Source organism: Rhinolophus hipposideros (genome assembly GCF_964194185.1).
Source record: "Rhinolophus hipposideros genome assembly, chromosome: 12".
NCBI lineage: Eukaryota > Metazoa > Chordata > Mammalia > Chiroptera > Rhinolophidae > Rhinolophus > Rhinolophus hipposideros.
Genome location: NC_138058.1, coordinates 15,564,315 through 15,590,635, shown reverse-complemented (window position 1 = coordinate 15,590,635; position 26,321 = coordinate 15,564,315). Strand labels below are relative to the sequence as shown.

At 38.5% G+C, this 26,321-nt stretch overlaps 1 protein-coding gene across 1 annotated transcript in view; it reads left to right on the top strand.

Moving 5' to 3' along the window:
* The window catches only part of DNAH6 (dynein axonemal heavy chain 6), a 248,391-nt gene that overhangs the window by 205,608 nt on the left and 16,462 nt on the right, over positions 1-26,321 (top strand). The window contains exons 64-70 of the mRNA XM_081069736.1: positions 3,168-3,358; positions 6,378-6,538; positions 11,096-11,184; positions 11,970-12,116; positions 13,641-13,779; positions 16,362-16,481; positions 17,041-17,162. Of these exons, the coding sequence (XP_080925862.1) occupies positions 3,168-3,358; positions 6,378-6,538; positions 11,096-11,184; positions 11,970-12,116; positions 13,641-13,779; positions 16,362-16,481; positions 17,041-17,162 (969 nt within the window). The remainder of the gene's footprint in view (positions 1-3,167; positions 3,359-6,377; positions 6,539-11,095; positions 11,185-11,969; positions 12,117-13,640; positions 13,780-16,361; positions 16,482-17,040; positions 17,163-26,321) is intronic.

The following is a 26,321-nucleotide window of genomic DNA, read 5'->3' as shown; positions in this document are numbered from 1 at the left end:
AAGTTCTTGAGTATGATGAAAAGAAGTATAAGCACAAGTGTTCTATTATAACACACAATTTGTCAACCACCTATAATCTTTACTCTTCATCTCATACACTATAGCTTAAATGAGGTTTGGTCACTAATGAAGAATGAGCAGAGGTCATTATTCCCAAATATTTAAGCTTATATTCATCACAATGAAAGCACAAAACCACCCCTTCCTCTGGGCAGGGAATTTCAAAATATAGAGTCTCTGAATAGTGAATTTGTGCACTATCAGCACATAAATATCTTCAAAAAAGTATTGATCTGAATTCAGGGATTCCCTGTGGGAATGCCCAAAGGATTCTGATAGGGAGGATGACCTAAAATGTTCTGAGGGCCTCAGCCAGAAACCGTGTAAAGGATCAAACAGCAGACCACAAAAAGAGTCCTCAGTAAAACATAATGGAGTTTCATATGTCAGAATTGAGAAACTCAATTTATGAAGAAGAGAGTGAGAACAGCTCCTAGGAAAGGACTTAGTGATAAAGAAGGAGGAGACTACTAATTCTGTGATCCTACAACCAGACATGGGATTTGCAGAGAGTGATACGAGAAATGCCTGGCTCTCTAGATCATAGATCTGTGAGAAATCGAAGCATTTCCACAGTAAATTCTTGCCATTATTGCCATAAAGATCTTGATGACAATAAAACAGCAAAATTCCAAAAGGATCACAGAGAGAAGTGGCTCAGTTCCAACCATGTAAACATGGAAGGAACTTAAGGAGCCGGTCAATGCATACTATCTAGGAATCTACTAGAGCATGGTACGGGGAGCACAAAAAGACCCTGAAATAACTCCAAAGTTAAGACCATTGCAGGATAACAAGACTTCCTTGGATGGAATGGGATCTGATAAGGACTCTGAAAGTGAGGATTTTTAGATACAGAGTGGACAGAAGCTAGAGCTGAGGAACTGATAAGAAATGCCGAGGCACGGAATCTGTACTCCTACCAGCTCAGCAGCGTGGTCAGCCATAAGGGAGCACTCCCTATTCAGGCTGTTTCATCAGTGATGAGTTCAAAATCAAAAAGCAAGCTTAGTTGGGGTGGCCGGTTAGCTCAGTTGGGTAGAGCACAGTGCTGATAACACCAAGGTTGCAGGTTCAATCCCCACATGGGCCACTGTGAGCTGCACCCTTCTTAAAAAAAAAAGAAAGAAAGAAAGCTTGGTTCACTTATACTGACTTGAATAACTAGAATCCCAGAAGCCTCTGTGCTGAATGAATGAGACAGGAATTGTTACATTATCTTTTACATGGACAAGATCCTTAATGCACTATTGAAAACAGCAGAGAATTCCTAGAATGCATATGGTGAGACACACATTCATGGGCTGATATGCATACATACTCATTTCTATTGTATTGCTTCTTCCTCCTGAGAAGCATAAACTTTACACATCACTGGAGAGACAAACAGCACTAACCCAAATCAAAAGGCAGGAAACTGCATGCTAATTCTACAGGAAACCTTGGTTCTAGAGCTTTACCTCATATATCTCCTTTCTGTATTCTATGTACTTGGATATAATCCTGTTCTTGGATGTACATATTTCTGGGTATATATTAAGTAGACTAGCACCTAGTCTACTTAAGGGTGTGTTTTATGAAAATTTATTTTCTGCATATTTGAAATGTTTCCTAAAGAAAATCTGTTCATACACATGAGAAATTGCACATGTAACCAATAGTTTGTGATCTTGGATTAATAAAGCCATTGGAAACCTAGATCTCTATATAATATTAATACCAGATTGTCCTGTTTATGAGAGAAATATTTCTCCAAATTTTTTAAATCAAAAGCATTTCATGAGTGTGTTACCATTTTTATATTTATGTAATGATAGCCCCAAGAAATAAACTATTGGTGCTTTGACTGTTGTCATTTATTGTAGACTCTATGAGCACTTTCTGTCAAAGTAAAAAGCAATAGCTCATATCATTGAAAATATTTTAAATAAAGAAATTTATGATGGAATTATACTTAGTCACACAGTGACACAGCTAGGACAAAGCTTCAAATCCCCTCTGCCCTATTTCAGGGCCTTCCCTTCTGGACCACGCCACCTTTATAACTAGGACCACAATGTATGCTCACTTAAGTGAACAAGCCTGTGAACATCTTTTCCCAGGTTGGTCACAGTGGGGTGCCATCCAAGGCCATGGCCCTGAATCAGGTTGGGATGCCCCTTCCTTCAACAATAACAAAAACATGCTAAGGCTTATTTGGACAGGGCGCTGTCAACATCTAATGGAGGGCTACTTACAGTCACGAAGATTGTGCACTACACAACCTTTAAGGCAGCCATTCACATTGTAGATATTGTAGGTTAGATTTGTGTCTTTGCCATGACAGCTTCCAGGCACAAGTATCTTGAAAAGGGGCATCTTTTTCTATCTCACACAAAGGCTCCATATGGGCTACAGAGGGATAAGGTCTGCAAGAGCAGGAATGGAGTAAGTTGGCTAGGGCAGAATCAGTGATGGGAACACATTGGTGTAGAAAATTGCCAGGCAAGGATGTCATCATCAAGGCTGAGGCTGGTTCCCAAGCAAGGTCTGAAGAGGCCGATGAGTAAATGGGAGATAAAGATGGGGAGACAACATGTGGAGTCAGTTCTTCTGTGAAGTTAGCTTGTGAAGGGAAACCAAAAAACGAAATAGTAGCTGGGAGAAAAGCTGCAATCAAGGGAAGGCTCTCATTTTGGTTTTAAGAATAGAAGACAGTAGAGCCTAATTGTACAATGATACAAAGATCATGGAGAGTCAGATCAATAACGCCAAAAGAGACAATGGCAGAACTAAAAGTAAAGTCCACAAAAAGGAAAGAGGGATGGGGCAAAAGAAGACAAGGATAGGGAAACAGCAGGTGTATAGATAAATGCAAGGCTACGGGACTGTCCTCTCATCCCGTAGTTCACATCCTCAGTGAAGTCATGAGACCCATGACTGGCAGCAGTTAGGTGGTGTACAAATCCACCAAATTGCTCTACAGGAAGAAATAAACCTAATCAAGAGAGAATGAGTTCAAAGGACAAGCCACCAACCTCTGAGAAGTTGGAGGGGAGAACTAGGATAAAATTATGAAGGATCCTCAACCAACCTACTTTTCTAATGCTTTTCTTTTCACTTTGCAGGTGGTTTTTGCTCTTACAGACTTTGTAATAGAAAATCTTGGAAAACGCTTCATAGAGACACCACCTATGGACCTGCCTACTCTGTATCAAGACATGTCATACAACACACCCCTTATATTTATCTTAAGCACAGGCTCGGATCCCATGGGTGCATTTCAGAGGTTTGCCCGGGACAGCGGGTATTCAGAACGGTAAGGTCACATTGTACAGTTTTAACAACTCATGTGAACATCTCCTTGTTAAAACTTGCCCTTTTTTGTTACCTCTCTGGAGCATGAATTTCTACATTCAGATCTTCCTTAATAAATAAATTAAGATACGTTAATATCTAACTATGTATGTTAAAATGAGTCAAAAATTATAAAAGCAGACAAATATAAACTTCATTTGAAAAAGAGGAGATCATTTAAAATGTTAAAGTATAATAATCTAGTGGAATAGTGATTAAAACTTATTTGTTATTTGATACTTTTTTAATGTAACTGTAAAAGAACTATAGTTTACTCTCCATGCTCAAATGTGCGAAAACAAATCCACAGCTATTTATGTGGTATTAGTAATCTCATCTTTCTCATGAGCCTCTACTCTGTTGAGTAATAGGGACAAGGGGGAAGTTTAAACTGTGCATTTGCTTTATTATATTTTCCTCTTATTTAAGTGTCTCTAGGGTAAGCTGACTTGATTTCTTTCTCATAAAAGTTCAGTCTGGACTTCTTCTTCCCCTAATCCTCCCCAAGATGGTGCCCAGATGGGTAGGAAAGTACACAAGAGCACAGGGTGGCAGGAAAGAGCAGGGGGTCTCATATCTACAAGGTAATGTCGAGCTCTGACAGGCCCCTGTGTGCAATGGCACATCTGGCCTGGTCCCTGGACTAGGGGTTACAAGATAATGGATCTCACCTGTTCTTTTGGAGTCTGGAATCTGTATTACTCAGGCTTCTCCAGAGAAAGAACTAAGTGTGTGTGTGTGTGTGTGTGTGTGTGTGTGTGTGTGTGTGTGTGTAATATACACTGTTTCCCCGAAAATAAGACCTAGCCAGACAATCAGCTCTAATGTGTCTTTTGGAGCAAAAATTAATATAAGAGCCAGTATTGAATCATATCATATCATATTATATTACATTACATTACATAAGACCCAGTCTTACTTTACTATAAGACTGGGTCTTATATATTATAATGTAATGTATTTTACTTAATTTTTACTCCAAAAGATGCATTAGAGCTGATTGTACAGCTAGGTCTTATTTTCAGGGAAACATGGTATCATATATATATATATATATATATACATATATATATATATGTATATATATGTATATATATATACACATATATATGTATATATACACATATATATAAGGTATCATATATATGTATCATATTTTACATATATATATATATATGTACATATATATGGCTTCCATGATTATAGAGGCTGAGAAGTCCCAAAATCTGCAGTCAGCAAGCTGGAAACCCAAGAGAGCCAATGTGTAGCTCTAGTCCAAGTCCAAACACCTGAGAACCAGAAGAACTGATGGTATAAGTTCCAATCGGAAAGCCAAGAGGCTCAAGACCCAGGAAGAGCCAATATTTCTGTCTGAATCCAAAGGCCTAAAAGACCAATGTCCCAGCTTAAACAGTCAGGCAAGAGGAGTTTCCCCTTACTCAGCTTTTTTGTCCCATTCGGGTCTTCAATTGACTGGCTGGGGCCCATCCAGTTAAGGAGGCCAATCTGATTGACTCAGTCTACCAATTCAAATGTTAATCTCATCCAGAAACAGACTCACTTAGAATAATGTTTGACCAAATGCCGGGAAACCAAGTGGCCCAGTCAAGTTGACACATAAATTTAACCATCAAGTGATCCTAGACATTTGCCTTTGGTCTGAAGTCCTAGCAAAGAATTAATATACAGAACTATTAAGAGCTCCTATGAATTAATAAGAAAAAGAAAACAATCCAGTAGGAATAAAGACAAAAAATATGAACAGGAAATTCTCAGGAAAGGAAACCTACATGCCTGATAAGCCTGAAAAGATGTCCAACCTTCCTAGTAATTAGGAAACAATACATTGAAACCATAAGGAGATGTCATTTCATACCCATCAAATTGCAAATTCGAAATGTATTCATCAGGAAAAAAAATGTCCTAGTAACTAAGACCATGGAAATCATTCCTTAGAAAGTTAAAACCAGGTGTTAGCAAGGATATGAAGAAACACATACTCTCATTTACCACTGGTGGAAGTATGGAATGGCGGCACTATTTTGGAAAAAAGTTTGATATTATAAAAAGTTAAACATACACATACTCTGTCAAATAGCAGTTCCACTCCTAGGAATATACACAACAAAATGGAGTGCACGTGTATACCCAAAGACATGTTTGAGAATATTTATTGCAGCATTGTATATAATAGGCAAGACCCAGTAATAAACCAAATGTCCATCAAAAGCAGAATGGATGAATAAATTGTGGTATAATCACACAGTACAATATTATACAGGAATAAAAATTAATGGACACAATGACACATAATAATATGAATAAATCTTTAAAAATGTTGATTGAAATAGACCAAATACAAAAATTAAAAAATACATATGATTTTACTTATATAAAATTCAAAAAAAGGCAAAATTAATCTATGGTGTTAGAATTCAAAACAGCTGTTACTTTTGAGAATAAAGAAGAGTACTGATTGGGAGGGTGCTGGTAATGTCCTTTTTTTTTGTCCTAAGTGGTGGTATGTATATATATTCACCTTGGGAGAATCCCGTAAGCCATACATTAATGATTTGTGTACTTTTTCTATATATCTATATGTTAGACTTTGATTTTTTAAAAGTTTTTAAAAACTGACCTATAGTGTTGGAAGTCAGGATAATGGGTACCTTTGGGAAGACCGAAGGGAAAATAATTGGAGCATAGGAGAGATGTCTCTGGGGTGTTGGCAAAGTTTTATTCTCAACCACAGATGTTCATTTATGCTAATTCATAGAGCTGTATATTTGAGTTTTGCACTTTTCCACATGTGTTATCGTAAGAATGATTTTTTAAAAACAAGAAAAAAACATTTGTACATCTATTAGAATGAGGATTTTCAATGTGTTCTTATTCTAGGCAAGAGTCTGTTATATTTAAATTTCTTAATAATTGCAGTGCTTAAAAAAACAAAAACAGTATTTTATTGTTGTTCAACTCAGGGTGCAATCAATTTCACTGGGGCAAGGACAAGGACCCATTGCTGAAAGAATGATCAAAGATGCAATGAAATCAGGAAACTGGGTATTTTTGCAAAACTGCCATCTTGCTGTTTCTTGGATGTTGGCAATGGAAGAGCTAATTAAAACCTTCACAGATGCAAGTATGTTGAACACATAGCATTTGCATAATACCATTTTTATGTATCCTTTCTTGCCTAATCCAAACCTCATAATAATTCCTTAGTTGTAGGCATTGTATTTCCCAATATTAAAGAGGAGAAATTTGAGACCTAGAGAGATTTATTAAGTTACATAACCCGGATTCGAAAAAGGTCTTCAAACTCCATGCTCAGGGTATGAGCCACTGGATCATTTCTGTTTCATGTTAATTCAAAATAGATTACATATAGGCATGATAAGAAGAAGCAGTAAAACGAACTTAAGACAAAGAAGAAAATTAAATCTTTCACTATAGAATGAGCTGTTAAGGAACAGAGAGGAAATTACCACCAATTCCCTTAGAGTCGTGTTTTCCCACTTAGTCTCCTCTGTAACCCACAGGACAACTAACCTTCCCAGGGGCCTCACAGCCACACACACCCCGTGGGTGTGCCCAGCATTATTCATAGTTGCTACAGTAACAACTAGATATACTAACTAGTATATCACCGCTTTCTTTCCCACTCAAGGAAGTATAATGGGCTGCAAAGAGGTAAGAAATAGAGTTAGAATCTATTCATTTTTAAATGTCAGTATAAAAATAGTTGAAATCGTAGAAACTGTATTATTGGTAATAACAGAATGGACCCTACCTCACCACTCTGCCAGAAGCCATGGAGAGAACCACCAACCTAGGATATCCAGAGCCCTTTCTCTAGGGTCTTTCTTTGTGCCCTGACCGCAGAAAGCTTCCTGGGAAGGTGAGAGCTATGCAGCTGGTCTTGCAAGTGACTTTACTTACCTAGTAAAATGAACAGCTGCTCTTTTAGAGTGGCCAGTCTGCACTGGTTACAGCCAAGGCTTCGCAGCCTTCCCCTAAAGACACCTCAAGTCCTGGTTCCTCCTACCCTGCCCTCTACAAGCTGCTTCTAATACAGATAAAGACTCATTCAAGTCTATGGTCCAGAATCTCCACTCTTTCCATGCTTTTGTAGTGCAAATAAGAGAGGGTTTCCTTCTAGCTGGGCCCGTGGCTTATGTCCATTTAAATGATTAAAGAACAATGACAAGAAGGCCTTCACTACTGTTTATGGATCCCAATGATTAGGATTAGAATTAATTAAGAAAAAACACAAGGGAGGCCATCTAAAAAGCAATTGCTGGAGTGACAGTACATGAGCCTTCAGAACATAGAGATGGTTTAAGCTTCACAATGACCCGAATAAGTGCATGTGCCAGTTTTTCAAGGAGGCTGGGTGGCTATGGAAACCAACAGAAGTTGTTGGTGAGTGTTAAGTGATTGCAGCTCACTAAAGCTTAAGTGGATAGAAAAATCCTCTTCTGGCCCTTGGTACAATCATTAATTAACTTAACCATGTGAGTTCTGATGTTTAATTTGAACCATCAGAATAAAATACATTCAGGTAATAAGCTGAAAAGACAAAGTGAACGAAAGAATAAAGGAAAAACTCTGGACATGAAATTTTAAGACCCAAGCAGAGCTCTGCCCCCACCACTTCCTGACTGCATATTACATCTCCGCTCTGGGCCTCAGTTTCCCCAGCTATAAAATTACTGCATCACATCATTGTTAGAAGTCCCATACTAAGATGATTTCTAAGATTCCATCTATGATGTCTATGAAAGTTAAGATTCTTCACTCTTTAGCAATTGTAGGAGAACGTGTATGGGGAAAAAAACAAAAACACTTCTCTAAACCTGGACTTTTTCATTCTTTGTTTTTTCGTTCTTTTTCTTTGGTTAGTGAAATCAACCAAAGCCCTAAGACTTTGGTTGATGTTTCACTTAGGCCAAATAGTTACGTTTCTACCATGCAAGCAATTTTAGTGTCGCTCGAAAATTACACTAGAACTAAATTTTTATTTTGGCTATTTAATATAGCTCATGAATTTAGCTCAAACCAAGGAGTATAAATTCAACTTTGATCTGCAGTCATTCATTCAATAAATATTTGAGAATCTACTATGTACTACACACTGTTCTGGATGCTTAGGGTATATCGGTGAACATAACAACCACAGATATCTGCCCTCCTTGCGCTTACAATAAATAAACCATGTGATAAATAATTTATATGGCAAGACAGAATGTAGTCAGTGCTTTGGAAAAAAATAAAAGGAGAGTAAGGAGAATGAGAAAGGTCAGGATGGAATGCAGATAGGGAGGAAGGCTGAATAGCAATTTTAAATGGTGTGGCTGGGTAGATCTCTTCAAAAAGGTAACATTTGAACAAGACTTGAAGAAAGTGAAGGAATCAAAGGAAGAACATTCTAGGCAGAAGGAATACTACTGCAAAGGCCCAGGGAGAGAGCAGCCTGGCATGCTGGAGGAACATTATAACATGTACTTAAAAACCAATGCCAGGCCGGCCTGGTGGCTCAGGCGGTTGGAGCTTCATGCTCCAAACTCCTAAGGCTGCCGGTTCGATTCCCACATGGGTCAGTGGGCTCTCAACCACAAGGTTGCTGGTGCAAGTCCCACAAAGGAACATGGCACCTTGCGCTGAGCTGCCTCCCAGATGGCTCAGTTGGTTGGAGCACCGGCTCTCAAATACAAGGTTGCCAGTTCAATTCCTCAAGTCCTACAAGGGATGGTGGGCAGCGCCCCCTGCAACCACGATTGAACAGGCACCTTGAGCTGAGCTGCCGCTGAGCTCCCAGAGGGCTCAGTTGGTTGGAGCGTGTCCTCTCAACCTCAAGGTTATGGGTTCGACTCCAGCAAAGGATGGTGGGCTGTGCCCCCTGCAACTAGCAATGGCAACTGGATCTGGAGCTGAGCTGAGCCCTCCACAAATAAGACTGAAAGGACAACAACTTGAAGCTGAACGGCACCCTCCACAACTAAGACTGAAGGGTCAACTTAACTTGGAAAAAAGTCCTGGAAGTACATACTGTTCCCCAATAAAGTCCTGTTACCCCTCCTCAATAAAATCTTAAAAAAAAAAAAAATCAGTGCCAAGAAAGTCATCCTCGACAATTTGGGAGTATTTATCCAGGGTGTTACTCAAGCCAGCTGCCTGTCTTTGAGATTTCTGGAGCTCCTATTATTACTGCTCGTCTTGGCTATAGGAATCAACTGAGATGTCCTTTACCTAAAAGCTACATGTGAAAATCAATTCCTAGTCTTACATTTGCAGTCCTTGTATCACTGTCTTCTGCTGGTCCTGATGTGGTCCCCCTGTCTCTAGAATTCTCTTCTAAGCATTTTTTAAAAATATTTTTATAGATGAATAGTCAGGGTAACCTAGTAGATACAATCTTGGAACTTCCATGATTACCCACTTAAAGATCCAAGTGTTATTATGCTGTGTGTTTTTCAGTTGTTAGTGCTATGAAAGCAAAAATGCTTTCTATATTGGCGCTCCTATTTTACTGGGCACCAATAAATGTGTGCTTATGCTGGAAGGAGACTAAGGTATCCTTTTCTTATAGCATGTTAAGTGTGCAGGTTTTCTTAAAATCCGTTCTGTATAAATCAGTTCGGTAGATTTTCTGTTGGGTTAGGGACTCTGCAATTCCTTCTTCCTGTCAAAGTCTGCCTACCAAGACGGTGCTCTACCAGTCTAGCTCAGCAGGAATGGGAGACAGGAAACAGCTGGACTAGTCACCTGTCTGCTTTGATTCAGTACATTGGCTTAGTACAATGTTTGATAGAACACTAATGACCAGAAATCGTGGATGTCACATTTCTAGAAGGAAGAAAAATATAATAGTTCAATTCCCAATATGTACCTTAGATATTTTTAGGTAAAAATAAGAATCTGTACTGAGTTTCATTTGGCAATTCTGGTTTTAAAGGATGATGAGCTCTAAGGCATGTGTTTTCTGTACTGATGCAGTGCTCATTAAATACTTTTGTAGCGTTAAAAAAAAAAAAGAAAGAAAGAAAGAAAGAAGGTCATCCTTGGATGATGCTTGGGTCTTCCTATGATGGGAATGATGATTTTTCCCAAGATTGCTTTGGCCTTTTGAACCTAGAATGGAGCTCATTCTTTCTTAGGTTCTCTGTCCACAACTCAGAAAGTGGATTGACTACTTCTTGATGCTACACTCCCTCAGTTCCCTTTGCAGCTTCTCTGCAGAAGGGAGAAATCCCTTTCTTCTCCATAGGGCTTTCTGACAACTTTCATGCAATTTGCCTTAAATTGAATGATTAAACAAACAACAACAAAAAAAAAACTTCATGAGCATAAATGCACTGTCGGTAACTGTCTTCTTTTCCAACTGAAAATTTTCCCCATTCCTGAGGGAAGCCCTTAATATCGCCATCAAGTATTGAAAATTAACATGTCTCTAACTTCTTCACTCAATGTACCAGTGTCGCATAAACTACCCAACTCTCCTGTGTGAAGAGTTTCTATAAAGATTCCCACACCTCCATTTTAGAACATTTTACAACATACTTAAAATAGATAAACTAGTTTTTAAACAGAGTTCACAGCATTTTTTTGCTACTCTATACTAATTAATTCTTATAGAAAAGTGTTACTAAGAATTAAGCATTTTCCTTTTCTATCGCTTTGTCTTTGTTTTAAACAGATGTTGTTATCAAGGAGAGTTTTCGACTTTTTTTAAGTTCCATGCCTAATACTACATTTCCTGTTACAGTTCTTCAAAATTCTGTCAAGGTAATGTATGCACATAGTTGGAACGACACGATGTGATTGGCCTCAGAGTGTTTCCCCCAATGGGTCCACAGAGCTCAGGCTTCCTGCAGAACCACGTAAAGTCTATGTATCACAGATGGGGAGGTGGGAGTGTCTCTTCCTCTGATAGCCATCAGGGAAACACTGCCAATCCCAAGCCACTGCCCAACCTTACATGCCCTAGTCCTGTTGGTCATTCAACTCTTACCCTCTTACCTTCTACCAAAAAAAGTCAAGGCTGCAGAGTGATGAGAGCAGACTCCCTCCCAGAGTTAAGGGAATGGTTCAGCATTTGAGAGACCAGAAGACCTACAGGCTGCTAGATTTCAGGGAGGAAATTTCCAATACATGAGAAGCCTTTGCATATGTTCACCCAGGGATAATCATAAGAGATGTTTCTGCCCTCCCTGCCCCATGTCATCAAGGCAAAGTGTGAGATGGTGCCATATGTTGGGGTGACTGGAAAATCCAATGCAGAGACCTGGGCATACTTTCTAGCCCATGTTTAGAAAAATGGACACCAAATGAAAGTATCTGAGGTTCTCGTGCAGGTGGTTTCCCCACTGTAGGTCCAAGGACCCCACCAGGCCCTGTTCTCCCAGCACTGAGGCTGAACAAGACATAGAGCAGGCATGAACATGTCAGAAATGCCCCGTGGGCACTGGTTGTCTATATTTTCTCAGTGGTTTCAGTTTACATGAGTTATTCAGAAATACTGCAAATCTATAAAATCATCCTCTCTGCCACATATGTTCTATTAAATCCAGGTAACCAATGAGCCGCCAAAAGGCTTACGTGCAAATATTAGAAGAGCATTTACTGAAATGACGCCTTCATTTTTTGAAGAAAATATACTTGGAAGAAAATGGAGACAAATAATATTTGGCATTTGTTTCTTCCATGCAATTATTCAGGTACACTCAATTCTGCTTTTTAATAGAAACAAGAAAGTGTATTTTGTTAAAAATAAGTAAATAAAGGGTAAGAATTACATGGAAGCTTACAAATGACACTGTGAAACACTAAGAGCCCCATTCAGTGTCTGTACCAAGGGGTTTTAACTCAGTTGCTGACCTCTGTGCTCCCTTTGCCTCAGTATCCCACAGCCTTACCTCCCAGCTCTGCTCTGCTCTGACTACAGAACACCATCACCTGGATGAATGCAGTAGGTCAAATTCAAAAGCACAAAACTGATCTCCTCAGCTCTGCCTCACTCCCCACAATTTGCTTCCCCCTCCAGAAGCTACTTCTGAAATCAGTGGCCCCATGTTGTCCATCACCTACAACCAAAATGTCAGGATTATTTTTGTTCTTCCCTCTTTACCCACATACACCATGGCAGTCATCAAGTCCTCATTTTTCTTGCAATAATTTCACTCTCACCTTTTTCTATTTGAATGAGTGCACCACCCTTCACATCTTCCTCCCTGTAACTGGAGCCCAAGTCTCCTGAAAGATGACCTTCAACTCAGCACTACTCTCTCCTTCCCTCTGCTCAACGCTCACTGCTATGGTCTGGTATCCATCCCGTGGCCTTGCACTTGAATTCTGACTCTTCAACTACCTAGCTCTAGATGGTGCCTAGATTAGACTGGCTGCCTGGTTTTCAAATGTTGTGTCCTCTATAGAGAAAGAATCAGTATAGAAAAAAACCCAAGATTAAAGATGAAAGATATGGGATAACTAAACAAGATCCTACAGGAAGAAGATGGAAGAGGTTGGGATTAAGGGCGCCAGGTGTGAGGTCCTTGTTCTGATAAAAACAGCTGAGATGAAGAAGTGATTTAAGATTTAGAGAAATTCTGAGGTCAAGAAAAGAGAACATAGACGGATCCTCTGGTATAATCATCAGTTTAGAATGAACAAATTAAGGTAGGATAGGGAGAAAACAAAGAGAAGGAAAGATTTCATTACAGGAAGTCAACAAGGATTATGATTCTGTGTACCAGTTTTTTTTAAAAATGTCACTATAGAGAAGTCAGTAGTACATAGTCAGCACAGGATGGCATGACTGAAGAGCCTGGGTGATGGACGGTCTCTTTAGAACAGGAGGGGGGAGCTCTCTACATCAGATGGATGATGAGTGTCCATATTTTTATGCCAAAAGATTCTAGGTGGGTATTTCTTTTCCTGTTTTAATGGGGAAATATTTTATTCTACAATGAAAAATAAATGCTGTTTGACATGTCTATCACATTTCCAGTAATACCAAATATCCTTTTAGAAATACTGGAGAAGGACCCGTTTTGGAGGAAGAAGTGCCTCCTTGTTTGGTGGGAGCTAAACTGAGAGCCTAGCTGAAGTTGAGCTGCATGATTTTAACTGATTTTACATAATGAGGATACCCAACTTCAATAGAAACCTTTTAGTTTTCAAAAGTTTACACAAAATTAATTTTATCAAATTTAATTTAAGACTGTTTTTATTTTCCATTCTAGGAGAGAAAAAAGTTTGGCCCTCTTGGTTGGAATATTTGCTATGAATTTAATGACAGTGACAGGGAATGTGCTTTACTGAACCTCAACCTTTACTGTCAAGAAGGAAAGGTTCCCTGGGATGCACTGATTTATATTACTGGTCAGTATGCCCACATGGCCAGGGGGCCCAGCTATGCGCCACACACAGCCGTTGGTTTAAGCTCACCTGGCCCATACAAAGATGGTGTCTTCCCCAGTGTTTGATGGTGGTAGTGTTGGCTTCTGATATTCCCTCTGTGAAGACCATGATCAGAATATCACATTCGTATTTAAACATAGAAAAATGGGCAGATGTTTCCCCCAAATAATAACAGCAAAAACTTATATAGCTCTTGCTACGTGCCAAGCATTATTTTAAGCACTTCCCATGAATTAGCAGATTTAATCCTCACAAGAGCCCTATTATATAAGGTAAGGACTAGTATATACTTATTTTCCACATAAGAAAACTGAGGCATACTATTTACAAGTGATGGAGCCAAGATTTAAACCCAGGCAGTCTAGCCTCCCGAGTCTGTGCTCAAATTCAAAAGAATCTGAACACTGACTGGTAGAGAACTGTTGAATCAGGTATACTTGTGAAAAAAGGGAAAATATTTCAGGAATTACAATTTTTAGCAAATATTAATTACGGCCACATGGGATCTTATTGCCAAAATCAGATCCAGTTTGGACCATGAAGATCCAAATAATTCAGAAGAGATTTGCACCGGGAAGTGGGAGAAGGAGAGAGCTCTAGAAGAGGACAGAATGGGAGTGGGTGGTTTTCATTGGTGAGTAAGGGAAATGTGGGACAGCAGAGACGTATCAGGAGATCAAGAGCCTTGAAAGGCGAATAAAACCTTGGAACATGTCTGAGCAGAGGGTAATAAAACAACGGTGAAAATGGATGAGGTCCTCAGGATGGACCGAGATGGGTGAGAGGGGTGGGCATGGAAGCTGGGAGGCCACTGTGTACTCTTGCCCCCAGCCACTCCAGTGGGGCCAAGATTGCTTAACAAAATGCTGATGTGGGCGGCTTTGGTCTCTAGCACCCTCTATTTACCCCGAATTTTCCACTTCCTAGTTTTTCTCTCCCTTTCCCCACTCCTAGAACCCTTGAACTTTCAGGTTACCTCAATCTCTACTGCTGTGAAAGTAACTATGTTTTTAAGAAGATAGAAAGGAACGAGACAAAGATGTATCTTTTATCAATACTTCTATTCAACACTGTCATTGGAGGTTCTAGCCAGGGAAATTAGACAAAGAAAAGAAATAAAAGTCATCCAGATTAGAATGGAAGAAGTAAACCTGTGTTCATTGGCAGATGACGTGATCTTGTATGTAGAAAATTTTAAGAAATTCACACACATAAAAAAAAAAAAGAAGTAACAAATGAGTTCAGCGAGGATATATGTGTATATATATATATATATATATATATATATATATGTATATATATAATCAGTATATAAAAATCAACTGCATTTTCCATACATTAGCAATGAACAATTAGATTAGAAAATATTAATTTCCATTCACAATAACGTCAAAAAGAATAAAATACTAAGGAATAAATTTAGCAAAACAAGTGCAGACTTGTGCACTGAAAACTGAAAAGCATTGACAAAAAAATATTAAAGATGATCTAAATAAATGGAGAGACATGCTCATGAATTGAGAGTCACAGTATTGTTAAAATGGCTATATTCCCCAGACTCAACTATAGACAACACAAATCCTATCAAATCTCATCTGGCATTTTTGTAGAAATTGGCAAGCTGATCATAAAATTTGTATGGAAATGCAAAGGGCTCCAAAGAAACTTTGAATCATGCTAAATGTAGCTTCTCTTTGGAAAGAGATGGGATATCAGTAAGTTTAATTCCCTGTACTTTCTGTTTTACCTTGTTTCTGTTTTCTGTTGTCTCTTTTACCTTGAATCTACCCCTCCCTAGCTTAATATAAATAATTTGTAAGGTATGTATAGAGTTTGGACACCTTGTTGTAAATGTTTTAATTTCATTTTACTCATTGCCTCCCCCAAAAGAAAGCAATGTTTCACAGAAAGTGTGTATGTTTTAGAATACTGCAGTCCATGATGGGATGATGAGATCCAAAATCAATATTCAGAAGCAAAAAAAAAAAACCTGGAAGAAGGAATACGTAAACAGAGCTCAGTGGGTTTAGTTTCAGTTATTTGGAAAAAGCAAAATAGTGTAGAATACATATACTAGATTTTTCCGCCCCTTTTCTGCCTCTCCCCCCACTCCAGTTCAAGCCCTTGTTTCTCTGTCTAGTGGTGTAGGGCACAGCTGCCTCGCCCATGCTGGTATTATGAGCCTTGCGCTCATAGGCCCAGGGCAGCCCAGGGCAGCCCAGCTCCAGGGAGAGCCGTTGTTCACAATCTTAGCTGTAGAGGGCGCAGCTCACTGACCCGTGTGGGAATTGAATGGCGACTTCGGTGTTAGGAGCACAGCACTCCAACCACCTGAGCCACCGGGCCGGCCCTTTTTCTGCTTTTTAAAAATTGACTTTTATTACCTTTTGGGGAAGTAGTGGAAGGAAACTCTATTGTGCTACTTCCATATTCAATATCAAATAAATGTGTATATAAAATAAACCTACTAGAACTGGAAGATGTGTATCAATAAAAAACAAACAATAATGTGTTTTAAACAATATTATGTTTCTCCTTCTCAGGTGAAATTACATACGGTGGTAGAGTTACAGACACCTGGGACCAAAGATGCCTTCGCACTGTCTTGAAAAGATTTTTTTCTCCTGAAACATTAGAAGAGAATTATAAATATTCTGAATCAGGTGAATGACTTTTCAACATAAAAAAGACCTTTTCTGAGAAGTCATTGGCAGCATCTGTCAGTTTTCCCCCAGGAGTTCTCGCTGTCTGGTCCTCACAACCCCCCCCCCCCGCCCCCCGCCATGCCCACTCTATCCCCATGCTTGGTCACCTTCAAAACTGGTTTGGTTGTAATGGCACAAAGATATCTACTTTGCACTAACCACTTTGAATTATTTCTTTTCTAAAATGACTTGTATTCCGTCTAAATGTGTTTTCGAAGTTATATAAATTTGGAGCGTTTAACAGGGCATACTTCTCAGCAACACATCCCTGGATTCTAGAATCTTGAAATGTACTGGAGGGGACACCCCGAAAGGTTAGGACACTAATCAGATGCTCAAGGCCTCAAGAAAAGGTAAAGAACCTAGACACAGCATGGAGGCTTGAGAGGAACAGTCTTTGTTTCTAGGTGAGACAGCTGATTATAGCACCATCTGAACCAGGCAGAGAAGTACCAAACTTGGCCGTACAAAGCAAGCCCGTCTCAGACATATTTGCCTTCTGTGTCTTCAACAACAGGCATCTATTTTGCACCCTTGGCTGACAGCCTACAAGAGTTTAAAGACTACATTGAAAATCTGCCTTTGATAGATGACCCAGAAATATTTGGAATGCATGAAAATGCCAATCTAGTTTTCCAGGTATGTGGCTTTCAACTTCAAATATATATTCGTGTTGTATATGTAAACTTGAAACATCCATAATGCCTCACTAGCTCTGTAAATTATGATATTCTTAAATAAAATGTTTCATCTTAACTTCAGTATTTGGTTCCAGTTTAGCCTGTTCCCTCTGTATGCTTCACAGAATCCGAAAATCATCATGCATTTTCCTGTCACTGGCCACCCCCCTCCACCTCCCAGCCTTCTGCCTCATCTACAATCTACCTGCTAGTCTACCCTAATCTGGGGATTTGGATGGCAATCCAGACAGTCCTTTGTCTTTTGCCCTTCTCCTTCTGTTCTGGGCATATTTGTATCATATTACAAGGCTAAAAGGAATCATCTTTCCTTCTTTTTGTTTAAATCATCTTTCTTTTGAACTTAAATTTTGCCCCTACAACTGTTAAAGGGTTTATCTAGATATCAAGGAATCCACACAAAACAACAGTGGAACTTCCAGAAAGAACACTAAGAGGTTAATGCTCTAACACCTCGGGTCATATTCTCTACCCTTAAAATTGCTTTGCTGTTTAGCGAGGAGTTAGAATAATCTATCTTATTTTTCCTTATTCTGCTTTCAGGAGAAAAAAGAAGTGGCCAAAGCTAGTGTTAATATTCACTCATATATGATGTTCTCTCTGCAGTGGGTGGGGTGTGGAGGGTGAGAAAATGGGGAGGGGAATGTGGATGCAGTAAGACTCACTGCATCCTGAGAAGGGCAGCACTGATGGCATGAGTAACACTCTTGGTGGTGTGTACCTGGGACTTTAGTTTTTTGTGTTTTACATTGGTTCAGAATGACTGAGAACAGACAACAGGCATGTAGGGAGCTCCCAGTATTTTCTGTTCAGCCTCCCTTCCTCCATTTTGTTCTGGTATAACACATGTCCTACCACCACCTCTTTCCTTTGAGACAATGGTGCCTTCCTCATTCCATAAAATTTTGGTAAGACTTCCAACCAACCCCTACCTTCACAGAGGTGGGCATGTGTTTCAGGCCTGCTCAAAGGCAGCATCCCATCATTTCACCACTTGAAATAGCCTGAGAAGTAGGCACATGGCCCATGCAAGGTGAATGGGAGTTCTTTCCTGAGATAATATATATAAATTCTGGGATTGCGGAGGGCTCTCTCTTTCCTCTAGGAATCGCTGGCTAGGGTGCTGTATATCTGCACCATTTTTATCCATGATGCTCCCACCCCTTTCCCCATACATGAAAGAAGGTCATCTGCCATAGAAAAAGAATGAGAGAAACAACCAAGTGTGCACAAGAGAGAGAGAGCGTTAGATCTATTCATGCCTAAAACCCATACAACTTGTGCTTTCTTCCCAGCTGTGTGAGCCAACAGATTCCTTTTCTTTGCTTTAGCTGGTTTAAGTTAGATGAGTCTGCCTCTTGCCATCGATAAAGTCTTAACACAAACAATATAAACACAAACAATATAAATTCCTTCCTCAGCCCAGCAAACTATACTTACATTGATGCTTACCAGAAACTATCAAAGAAAATTGGACCTTGACCTGTGCCTATCAGTTGGATATACAAGGAAAAAATTGCTTCCCAAGGGAATAATGAGCATAAGTTAAAGGCTATCTGCATGGGCTGTCTATGAACAAACAGAAATCTATTGTCTCTTTTCTGATTAGAGGCTGAATAAGTAGAAAGAGAAAACCAACAGAGGCTGAGTTAAACAGGAGGATAAAACATACTGAAAGATAAGGGATAGAGAACACCATCCAGAAGACACAGACTCACCCTCTGCAAATCACCCACTGCAGAAACCAGAAAATAAAGAATATGTTTTGGCATCTGGGATAGGGTATAAGACTCAGCCTGTGTGAAACAGAAAGCCAGAATTTGAGAACAGGCTTACACGTATATACAAAAGATGACATGAGATGTGTGAGAATGAAATATTTCAAGGAAACTAAAAATACCACAGAAAAAACTGCTTTGGAGGCTTAAAGACCAGAACTGGAGTATAGATTATCACACATGTGATATAGGGAAAAAACTTAATAAGCTTTCCAGAATGGAGAGTAAAATGTCCAAAAATAGAAAATGATGAGATATAATAATAGTGCAAGGAGAGTCAACAAAACAATAAATTTTTGCTATATTGAAAAGGAAAGAAAAACAAAAACAAAAACAACTGAAGCTGCACCTGGACATACTCTAGCACTAGTTTGGAACTCCAATAATAAGAAAAAAATGTCATGTTAGCCTCTAGCCTACTCTACCTTCAGCCCGCCCTCCCCTCCACAAAGTGTGAATAGGCGCTTATTACTAGTCAGGATGGACTCGGTTGTGCAGCAGTAAGAATATTACTCAAATCCTAATGGTTTAATCCAATGATTGTGTTGGAAGGTTGACAGAGGGGCTCTGTTCCACATAATCATTCAGGGACCCAGTCTGACACAGGCACTATTATAGTGTAGGTGCATTAACTAGAACAAATGGCCCCTTCATTCACTGCCGCATTGAAAGAGAGAGACTAAAGAATTATGCATAGGCTTTTCACTGCCTCAGCCTGTACAGTCCATCCTCACTTTGGCTCACATTTCATTGGGCAGAATAGTCATATGGCCCATCTATCTACAAGGGTGCAAGAAAGTATAATCTTTGCTATGCCCTAAAGGAGAGGAAAACTGAGAATAGGAACTCACTAGAAGCCTCTAATTCAGTTACTATCATAGGGAGTAATACCAAACTGGCTGCACTAAATGTTTCAATAATTTTACATCCAACCAAGAAGTCAAGAACTGAAATGGAAAACTCATAATATCAAATTACTGGCTCTGAGCAAGGAAACCAAACTATGGCATTAAGTAAATAACTTCATATATGTGTTTAGGACCTAATGAATATGTCAAAAGTAGTGTTTGAAAGAATGTCTATCATGTAAATATAATTTTAACAATCAAGATCTAAAAGCCCAGGTCTGAGGTTCTTTCTCAGGTAAATGGATGATGAGTGTTGTGACTGGAGTTTCAAAGCCAAGAACTAAAGATTGGACAGGATAGGTTCAGAAGGCCTCAGGCAATACCACGGAAAATCCCACCACCCATTCTGGATACATGATTATACATGAGCATTTAAACATGAAACACCAAAAGAATTACCCTCACAAGACCTGTGTGAGCTATATAAAGGAAACCTGTAGGAGGTTCCAACAAATAGACATGAAAAAGATACCATGTTTCTGAATAGAAGAAAAATGGAAAATATTTAACTGACCTGGAAATTAGAATTTCTAAGCATAAAAAGCAATTGAAAAATAAATCACATTAGAGTCAATAGATATGACAACATCAAAAAAAGTCATAAGAAAATTAAAAGACAAGTGACAAAGCAAAACAATTTTGAAACAAAAAGGAAAAAGTTAACTACCAGAACATAGGACATTTTCCAGGACAGACCATAAGTTACTCCACAAATTAAGTATCAATAGGTTTAAAAAGATAGATTTCATATAAAATATTTTCTCCAGCCACAATAGGATAAAGTTAGACATCAATAAAACCATAGTAATCAAAACAGTGTGGCATAAAGAAGACATATAGACCAATGGAATAGAATAAAAAGCCCAGAAATAAACCCTCACATATATGGTCAAATGATTTCTGACAAGGGTGCCAATACCATTCAATAGTGAAAGGACAGTCTTTTCAACAAATAGTGCTGGGAACACTGTATATCCACGTGCAAAAGAATGAGGTTGGACCCTTACCTAATATTATATACAAAAATTAATTCAAATGGATCAAAGACCTAAATCTAAGACCTAAAACTCTTAGAAGAAAATGTAGGACAAAAGCTTTATGACATCGGATTTGGCAGTGATTTCTTGAATACAACATGAAAGTCACAGGTAACAAAAAATTGACAAATTGGACCTCATGAAAATGTAAAAATTTTGTGCAACAAAAGACACTATGAACAGAACAAAATGGCAACCCAGAGAAAGGGAGAAAATATTTGCAAATTATATACCTGATAAGAGATTACTACCCAGAAGATATAGGGAACTTCTCAAATTCAACAATTGAAAAACAAACAACAATTAAAAAATGGGCAAAGGACTTGAATTTCTCTGAAGAAGATATACAAATGGTTAATAAACCCATGAAAAGATGCTAAACACCACTAATCATTAGGGAAATGTAAATCAAAACTACCGTGATATACCATGTCACACCCATTAGGATGGCTACTATCAAAATAACACAAATCAAGAAGTGTTGGGAAGGATGTGGAGACATTGGAACAGTTGCACAGTTGGTGAGAATGTAAAATGCTACAGCAGCTGTAGAAAACAGTATGGCTATCCCTCAAAATATTAAAAATAGAATTACCATATGATCCAGCAATTCCACTTCTGGGAATACTCACAAAGAACTGAAAGCTGGGACACGAACAGATATTTGTACACCCATGTGGATAGCAACATTATTTACAATAACTAAAATGTGGAAGCAACCCAAGTGTCCATCAACAGACGAATGAATAAGCAAAATATACTGTAAGCAAAATATAATGGAATATTACCCAGTCTTAAAAAATGAGGAAATTCTACAATATGTTACAACATGGATGAACCTTGAGGACATGATGATACTGAAATAAGCCAGTCACATAAAAACAAATACTATATAGTTGCATTTGCATGAGGTATTTAGAATAGTCAAAATCATAGAGACAGCATGTAAAATGAGGAGCTATTATTTAATGGATATAGAGCTTTAACAGTTGAAGAGAGTTATGGAGATAGATGGTGGTGATAGTTGAATAACATTATTAATATATTTAATACCACTGAACTAGACACTTAAAAATGGTTAAATGGCAAATTTTATGTACATTTTACCACAAGAAAAAAATGGGAAATAAAGTTAATTATCCTTACTATAATTATCCTTAAGTTAATAATCCTTACCTATAATCAATAATAAAAAACACTAAAAATAAAAATGTGCAAAACACATGAATAACAACAAAGATGTAATACAGATGGCCAATGAACATGTTTTTAAATGTTTAACTATACGAATCCTCAAAGAATTACAAAGCAATCAGAAACTATTTTTATAAATAATTTTTTATTTTCAAATTATGGTTGCCATATATTATTATATTAGTTTCAGGTGTACAACATGGTGATTAGACAATTATATAACTTTAAGAAGTGGCCACCCCAATAAATCTGACACCATACACAGTTACTACAATATTATTGACTATATTCTCTATGCTATATTTTATATCCTCATGACTATTTTTTAACTACCAATTTGTGCTTCTCAATTGCTTCCCCTTTTTCACCTAATCCCTCCTCCAATTTTATGGCAAGCATCAAAATGTTCTCTGTGTCTATGAGTTTGTTTTGTTTATTCGTTCATTTTGGTTTTTAAATTCCACAAATAAGTAAAATCATGTGGTATTTGTCTTTTGCAGTCTGACTTATTTCATTCAGCATAATAACCTCTAGTTCCATCCATGTTGTTGCAGATGGCAAGATTTCATACGTTTTTATGGTCGACTAATATTCCATTGTGTATATGTACCACTTCTTCTTTCTCCATCCATCTACTGATGGACACCTAGGTTGCTTCCATATCTTGACCATTGTAAATAAGGCTGCAATGAACATATGGATGCACATGTCTTTTCAAATTAGTGTTTTCGGTTTCTTCTTGGGATTACTGGGTCCTTCTTTGTCTCCTGTGATAGCCTTTGTTTTAAAGTCTATTTTTGTCTGGTATAAGTATTGCTACCTGAGCTTTTTCATTTTTGTTTCTATTTTCATAAAATATCACTTTCCATTCCTATACTTTCAGTCTGTTTGTGCCTTTGAATCTGAAGTGAGTCTCTTGTAGGCAGTATACAAGTATGTAAGGGTCTTGTGTTTTTATCCATTCAGCCACCCTATGTGTTTTAGCTGGAATATTTAATTCATTTACATTTAAAATAACTGTTGATAGATGTGTAGTGAGTGCCATTTTATTATTCACGTTTTTGATCTTTTCTTTTCTTTTTCTTTAAGAAGTCCCTTTAACATGTCTTATAATACTGGTTTGGTGGTGATGAACTCCTTTAGCTTTCTTTGTCTAGGCAGCTCTTTATCTGTCCTTCAATTCTAAATTATAGCTGTGCTGGGAAGAGTACTCTTGGTTGAAGGTCTTTGATTTTCATCATTTTGACTATTTCGTGCCAATCCCTTCTGACTTGCAAAGTTTCTGTTGAGAAATCAGCTAATAGTCTCATGGGGTCTCCTTTGTAGGTAACTAACTGCTTTTCTCTTGCTGCTTTACAGATTATCTCTTTTTCTTTAACCTTTGGTATTTTAATTATGATGGTTCTTGGTGTGGGCCTCTTTGGGTTCATCTTATTTGGGACTCTTTTTCCTTCCTGGGCTTGTATGTCTATTTTATTCACAAGGTTAGGGAAGTTTCCCATCATTATTTCTTTAAATAGGTTTTGAATTCCTTCTCTTTTTCCTCTCCTTTTGGTACCCCTATGATGCAAATTTTGATATGCTTGATGTTGTCCCAGAGACACTTTAAATTATCCTCATTTTTTTCAGATTCTTTTTTCTTTTTGCTGTTCTGATTGGGTGTTTTCTGCTACCTTATCTTCCAAATCAGTGATTCGATCCACGGCTTCATCCAATCTACTATAAGTTATTAAGTTGATTGCTTCAGTTATTGTACTCTTCATTTCTGACTGGGTGTTTTTTTTCATGTTTTCTATCTCCATTTTTATTTTTCCTATCTCTTTGTTGAAGTTCCCACTGAGATCATTGAGCATCCTTATAACCAGTGTTTGAAACTCTGCATCTGGTAGATCGTTTGTCTCCATTTTGTTTAGTTCTTTTTCTGGAGCATTGTTCTGTTTTTTTATTTGGACATGTTTCTTTGTCTCCCCATTTTGGCTGCCTTCCTGTGTTTGTTTCTATGTATTAGGTAGAGCTGCTATGTCTCCCAGTCTTAGTAGAGTGGCCTTATGTAGTAAGTGTCTCATGCAACCAACTGGTGCAGTCTACCTGGTTAACTGAGCTGGTGCTCCAGGTTTGTCCTTTGTATGGGCTGTGTTCCCTTCTTTTGTAGTTGAGCCCTGGTTGCTGTTGACATATCAGTGAGAGGGATTGACCCTCAGGCTGATTGGTTGTGAGGACTGGCCATGACTACAGTGGAGGAGTGTGGTGTAGGGGCTGACCCTACAGATCAGGGTTTGCTTTAGCAGGGCTCTGGTGCCTGCCAAGTCTGCCCTTTGAATGTGTCATTTGTGGAGGTGGTGAGTGGTGCTCAGGTGTGGTCTGAAGCTTACCACGTGGTGTGTTCGTTCTGGGGCTTCTTGGGAGGTGATCTGGTGCTGGCCAAGGTCACCTGCTGCCTGTGCCCTGGCCAGGGTCACTTGATATGAGCTACAAAGTGATCTGCAGATGATTTCCCCTTATACTGGGCTTGGAGGTACCTGGGGGGGGACTAAGCTGTGAACAGAGGCAAGATGCCTTTAGTGCTGGACTTAGGGATGCTTAACAAGAAGTATAGGGCATGCCAAGGTTTGGCTTTTGTGAATCTTTGAGAGATTTTTAGGAAACTCTGCGGCATGAGCCAAGATAGGCCAGTTGTATGGAAAATCCACAGGAAACAGCTTGGGTAGGCCTACAAATTGGATGGGGTCTCAGGGAATCACCAGGCCTGGCAAACAATGTTAGCCAGCTTGATGGAGATTCAGATGTGGTGCCCGGCCTGTGTGTGCAGGCTGAGTGGGGGGAGGGCCCAACAAAGAAACAATGGCTTCTGCCAGCAGTTCTGTCTGAGAGAAAGCTGCCCCTTTACCCCTTGCTCTGAAGCCAGAGAAGTCAGTTCCTCTCTGTATGTCCCTGGCAACTTTCAAGGTGCTGCCCAAGCACTGAAGCTCAGAGCTAGTGAGTTCATCAGCAAGTAAGTCAGTGCCTGAGCCCTTTAAGAGGAACACTTGGTGTTCACAGCCAGAGGTTGTAGCACTGGAACTCTGTGCTGGGGATCCTGATGTAGGGCTGGGACCCCTCACCCCTCAGAGGGGACCTCTGCAGCCGAGATGTTCCTCCCAATTTTTAATCACCAAATGTGGGTGTGGGGCCAACCCGTTCAGTGTCTCCACCCCTCCTACCAGTCTCAAGGTGGCTTCTGTATGTCCGTCGTTGTAGGGCTTCAGTTCAGCTAGACTTCAGGCCTTTCTCAGTGATGGTTTTTCTATAGTTTAGTTGTAATTTTGATGTGGTCTTGGGAGTAGACGAGCACATTGTCTACCAACTCCACCATCCTGACCAGAAACTACTTTTTACCTATTAAATTGGAAAAGAGTTGTTTATGCAATGATACAATCCTTACAAAGACACAGAAAGATAAGTCCTCTCATACACTATTATTGTGCATGCAAATTGATACAATGTTTTCATAAATCAATGCAGTAAATACAGTTTTAAAAATGCCTTTGGTAAAATGTCATTTAAAGAACTTATAAGATAGTGGATGAAATTTATATATAGTATATTCAGAGTTCTATAAAATCTAAAAAATGAAAATGTCCAAAAAGAACATAAACAACTGATGCAGTCATACCACCGAGTATCATAAAGTCACTTAAATCATGATTCATGAAGATTTCTCAGAGATATGAGAAAATGTTCATGAAATTTTTAAAAAATGAATACTACATAAGTTGTATGGACTTAATTTTTTTTAACTATATACACAGATACAAAGAAAATGACCAAGATGTGGGGAAGGGAAGGTTAAACCAAAGTTATAAATATCTCTGGAAAGCAAGATCATGAAAATTTTTCCTTTATACTTTTCTGTGTTTTCTAAATTTTCTATAAAAGCCATAATACTTTTCTAACTGAGCAAATGTTGTTTAAATAAAAGTGCATTCTAAAATTCAATTCTGATTATTTCTTCCTCAGTTTCATAACTGCCTTTTAAATGATTAGTGAAAAATTTTAACCACTTTTTTATTGTGGTAAAAATATATATAACTTAAAATTTATTTTAGACATTTTAAGTATACACTTCAGTGGCATTAAGTATATTCACATTGTTGTTCAACAAAAAATTTTTTAAATACAACACTGACTACTATGTACTGTGTAT